General features: G+C 41.4%; 1 protein-coding gene across 2 annotated transcripts; it reads right to left on the reverse strand.

Annotated features, from left to right (window-relative positions):
* Positions 1-290: 290 nt before the first annotated feature.
* Positions 291-4,404, reverse strand: RPL22L1 (ribosomal protein L22 like 1). 2 transcript variants are annotated; one of them, XM_004038000.5, is made up of 4 exons: positions 4,168-4,404; positions 2,324-2,416; positions 2,039-2,160; positions 291-551 (listed from the first exon to the last, which is right to left on the reverse strand). In XM_004038000.5, exons 1-4 carry the CDS (start codon positions 4,354-4,356, stop codon positions 407-409), a joined length of 549 nt encoding a protein of 182 aa, XP_004038048.4. In that variant the 5' UTR covers positions 4,357-4,404; the 3' UTR covers positions 291-406. The 2 variants fall into 2 exon arrangements, with proteins under 2 accessions (XP_004038048.4, XP_018878403.1); XM_019022858.3 differs by having other exon boundaries at positions 2,324-2,413; positions 4,168-4,207.
* Between the last annotated feature and the right edge of the window lie 580 nt (positions 4,405-4,984).

Here is a 4,984-nt window from a genome sequence, read left to right on the forward strand (position 1 = left end):
GCCAAACCCTACTCTACTAAAAGTACAAAAAATTAGCCGCGCATGGTGGCTCTCACCTGTAATTCCAGCTATTTAGGAAGCTGAGTCACTGCACTCCAGCCTGGGTGACAGAACGAGAGTGTCTAAAAAAAAGATTTCCTATATAACGCTACTTTTACCTGAGTACGTAAAAGATTTTGGAAATCATGGGAAAAAATTATACCAGCTATAAGCTATTTAAATACTGTTGATAGTTATCAGAGGGAAATCAAAATCATATAAACAGCATACTGAAAAAAATGAGACAAAAGTTCAAGAGTATAATATTTTTTATTCACTGATAAACTAAAAGCCAATTTCTTGGTATTTCTCATGTATACTTCATTTATTTTATTAATAAGCAAAGCCCTGTAAGGGGAGCCTTTGCCTAGTCCTCCGACTCTGATTCATCTTCATCTTGACTAATCTGGAAGTAACGAAGTTCGTAGGTCTCCTTGTCAGATGCAACCACTCGAAGCCAATCACGAAGATTGTTCTTCTTAAGGTATTTCTTGGTAAGGTATTTCAAATACCTTTAAAATAAAAACGTAAATTTCATTAAGAAATACAATTCCTAGTATGTAAAGGTTTACTATACGAAAAATATACATCATCATATTCGTCTTTTCTGTACCTAGCTTCCTCCAAAATATTTCATCCTTCCATTCACAGGATGTATTGTGTAAGACTGTTAGGGTAGCATCTTCTTGTCATACTGCCACACTATATATTGTGCAAGATTGTTAGGGTAGCATTCTCTTGTCAAACTGCCACAGCCAAATTATTTAAGCAATATGATTTCACTCTTCAAATATATTATCTGTGTATATATATATATGTGAAAACGTTAACACCTCCTTCACCACTATTAAGCCCCCTAGCTCCCAATCCCACCCCGGCTCAAGAGGCAACCTATTAATAATAGGGTTAAACCCATACTATGCTCATTAAGTCTCAACTTCTCTGAAAATTCTTGGGCTCTCTCTACATCTAATGTAACTAGAGTTGTATTTTACAATAATTATCTGATTATCTGTAAGATACTTGATTTACAGCTACTACAGCTACTACATTTTTATCTCTGAATCCTTAGTGATTATAATCTCAGTTAACATGTACTGCAACCACTTTAGTCCAAGCCATCATTGTCTCTCACTGAAATTAGCTCTTACATCTTCAGTTTCCACCAGATGTATCACCCTAGTCTTTTTCAGCCACAATAAACAATTGCTTCCCATTACACATCCCATGGCTTTCAAGATCTGCTCCCCAGACACCCTCCAATCTCATGCATTCCTCCCAGAACACTATACCCCAGACACACTGGCTTTGTTACTATTACTTTAATCTGCCAGGCTTCTGGTTCATCCTGCCTGTAACAACTGCAAGGCTCACTTCTGCATTTCATTTCCTGACCAACTTACCAACGTACCCAAAAACTCTGCAACTAGTTTTATGCCCTTACAGCACTTATCACTGCTTGATTAATTCCATTTCACTCTCTCTTCTCCACTAGAAGTTTCTCGGTGGTGGGTAAACTGCCTGCTTGGTTCACTGTTGGGTTACCCAGTCCTGTGCTGCCCATGTAGTATTTAATATTTGGTGAATAAATTCAACAAATAAAAACTGGCAGCAAGATGTTAAGACTTTGACTTTGATTGGCTACCTCTACTGAATAAATAACTTGAGACAATCCTCCTATGTACACATTAGACATGTTTCTTGCAACACACTCAAATACTAAAGTACTCAACATTAAAGGTTATATACAACTTGGATTTACAGGGCCTATAATTTACTGGACAGGGACTGTGGACACAACTGGCTCATATTCTAGCAATAAATGACACAACTAGACTCAGCAATTGGCACTCATTTACTGAATTTCCCATTTATGTAGGCCTTTAGTCTAAAGTTCATATTTATTCTTGCATATAAACAGAATACATGTAATAACTACATATTCTATGAAATATTCCAAAACTACTATAATTTTATTAAAATTTGCAAAAGTACCAACCTTTTAGAGAACTGTTTCTCAGAAACAACTGTGATTTTATTCTTGAAGCGTTCAATGTGAACAACATTCCCGAGATTTCCAGTTTTGCCATTGACTTTAACCTTCTCCCGTAGAAATTGCTCCTATTTTAAAACAGAAAAAATGCAAAACTAGGGAAGAGAACCCTAGATATTCACTAGGGAAGGTACCCTAGGAATAGAGCTTAGGTTATTATCAAATACTATATATTTAAACCATTATCAATAACTCTGATTATAAAAATAAGCCGAGTAGAATGATACTTACAAAATTTCCAGAATCAAAAATTCCATCTTCTACTGGATGAGTAAGGTCCAAATTAAACCTCCAGGTTGACCTCTTGGGCTTCCTGTCTTTCTGCTACATAAATGAGAAATAATTATGTAGCTATATAAAACAATTTATTCAATTTATATAAACAATTTTAAAGTTTGTACCAATGCAATCTGTACAATGTACTGTTAGGTTACATATACAGAAATGTAACAATAAATAAAAAAACACCACCACTACCCACGCCGGGGTTGATTTGAACCTCTAACCAAGTCCTAATATGTTCAAGTTGTCAAAAAGTTACGGACTTTCATTGTTTTCTATACTACCAATGATCAATTTTAAATTATTGTGCTTTTCTGCCACCCCACTGCAGATAGGAATAGGTTAGTACACTGCCTAGCCCAAGCTCAGTTAAGTGCCAGAGCTAGGATTCCACCCACCTATGTCTAGAAAATTCAATTCTTACGTTGTTATAGGCAAGGGAAGGGGACTTTGGTAAAAAAAAAAAAGAAAAAGAAAAAATAAAAATAAAAAAGGCAAGGTGCGGTCCCAGCACTTTGGGAGGCTGAGGCAGGAGGATCACGTGAGGTCAGGAGTTCGAGGCCAGCCTGGCCAACATGGTGAAACCCCATCTCTAGTAAAAATACAAAAATTAGCCAGGTGTGGTGGTGCATGCTTATAATCCTAGCTATTCAGGAGGCTGAGTTGGGAGGATTGCTTGAACCCGGGAGGCGGAGGTTGCAGTGAGCCTGATCATGCCACTACACTCCGACCTGGGCAACAGACTCTGCCTCAAAAAAAAAAACCCAAAAACCAACACCGTGGAACTTAAATTTTCCATATCCAAACCTTTTATACCAAGACCATATAATATGGCTACATAAGCAAAATGTTACTGTGGCCAGCAACCATGTACATTCACTGTAACATGAACAAACAAATCTGTATTTATCAGACTATAACCTCCAATTTAGATTCACCCAAGTGGCCACCAAGTATTACATCTTAGTTTGCTTTCTCAGGTAGCACGGTAACATGTGCCAAAAGATAATTACTCAGTTGGCGCAGAAGTTAATTTGGGAGACACAAACAACTTCTGTCTAATGGAACAGATAACCCTATAGGGTTTATGGCCATGCTGGGCATTACCCAGTTTTGTAGCTAGCCCAGCAATTTTATCCTAACTTTATTTGTAAATTGCGCATATATATCTAGCTTTTCAGATATTCTTAGGAACATTTTAACATCTTACTGGTTCCCTTACTAATGACTTAAATAAAATATCTGAAGCACGTTTATTTCACATTGCTGGAATCTAGACTTATACTTTTCTAAAAATTACTTCACCGAGAAACTTCTTCCCCAACTGAAAATTCCCAAAAACTTGTGATGTCGGCCATCGCGGGAGCTGAGCGCCTAGGAGCTCCCTCTGGCCTGGCAAAGGTCGTCAGACCGGCCCGATTACCCACCTTTCCCCTACCCAGTGCTGAGTGGCAAAAGCATTATCAGGCGCGAGATAGTAAAGAAATGGCTCAGACTGCAGTACCACCGGCCCATTTACAATTGTGCCTCCCTCTTTCCCGCGTGTCCAAAACCACCCATCCTAAACCAATTCCGGGCCCAGCTCCAACTCCACTAGACCTCATGGCAGCTGCCAGGGAGTCTCGAAAAACAATTCAGGATCCTCGCGTCTTGGTTGTGTTTCTGACCCAGACTCCACTACTCCCCTCCCTTTATCTTCACTGAGACGTCTCCACTCGACAGATGCAAAAATCGTTACAGCAGAAATCATTAAATTGCCGCACAACACTCCCACCAAGACATCGCTCACTCACCGGCGCCATCTTGCGAGTCGGCCGCGAGAGCAGAGAGGAAGCTACGGCCGCGCGGTCTGTATTTATATCAAAGCGTGTTGCGTCACGCGCTGAGAGCGTCAGATTGTCGCCTCCCGGAAAAGAAAGCGGGAGGAGCGCTGAGGCCGGTAACCCAGGAAACCAGTGCGCTGCCGGACGAGAGTAGGCCATCCGCTTTCCGCGGGCGCACGCGGGTGGCTGTGGTTGAACTGACTCTCGGGTTTCCGCTCTTGGCTGTACAAGCCGATTAATTGCAGTGGCCTCTACAGTTACCTAGTGGCTGCTCCCGGATACGGACGCACGCGAGGGATTCAGGAGTCATCTTTCACTAATCACCGGAATCCCCTTTCCAATCAGGGCAAGGCAGTGTCTCAGGTTGCTTTGGGATCTCCTCTTTTATTGCAGTTATAATCCTCCAGCGAAAAAGTTATTTGTTTGTGTTTTGTCTGTGAGCCTCGTTTTCTAAATGACTGTTGAGGGAAATTGGTGCTTCGGGGACCAGGTCCTCGGGAAAAAAAAGCATGTATATATATGCTTACACGCCCACGCCTGTAATCCCAGCACTTTGGGAGGCCGAGGCCGGAGAATCTCTTGCGCCCAGGAGTTCGAGACCACCCTTGGCAGCATAGGCATAGGGAGAACCCGTCTCTACAAACAATTTTTAAAAAATTGGCCCGCGTGGTGGTGCGCGTCTGTACTCCCAGCCACTCGGGAGGCTGAGGCAGGAGCATCGCTTTACCTTGACAGGCGGAAGTTGCAGTGAGTCGAGATCGCGCCACTGCACTCCAGCCTGGGTAAC

The sequence above is a fragment of the Gorilla gorilla genome, chromosome 2 (genome assembly GCF_029281585.2).
Source record: "Gorilla gorilla gorilla isolate KB3781 chromosome 2, NHGRI_mGorGor1-v2.1_pri, whole genome shotgun sequence".
NCBI lineage: Eukaryota > Metazoa > Chordata > Mammalia > Primates > Hominidae > Gorilla > Gorilla gorilla.

Coding starts and splice junctions, on each gene's coding strand:
- RPL22L1 (XM_004038000.5), bottom strand. CDS start 4,356: ATGGCCTACTCTCGTCCGGCAGCGCACTGGTTTCCTGGGTTACCGGCC. Junction 2,417..4,167: donor CGACTCGCAAGATGGCGCCG/GTGAGTGAGCGA, acceptor TCATTTATGTAG/CAGAAAGACAGGAAGCCCAA. Junction 552..2,038: donor GAGAAACAGTTCTCTAAAAG/GTTGGTACTTTT, acceptor TTTATTTTAAAG/GTATTTGAAATACCTTACCA.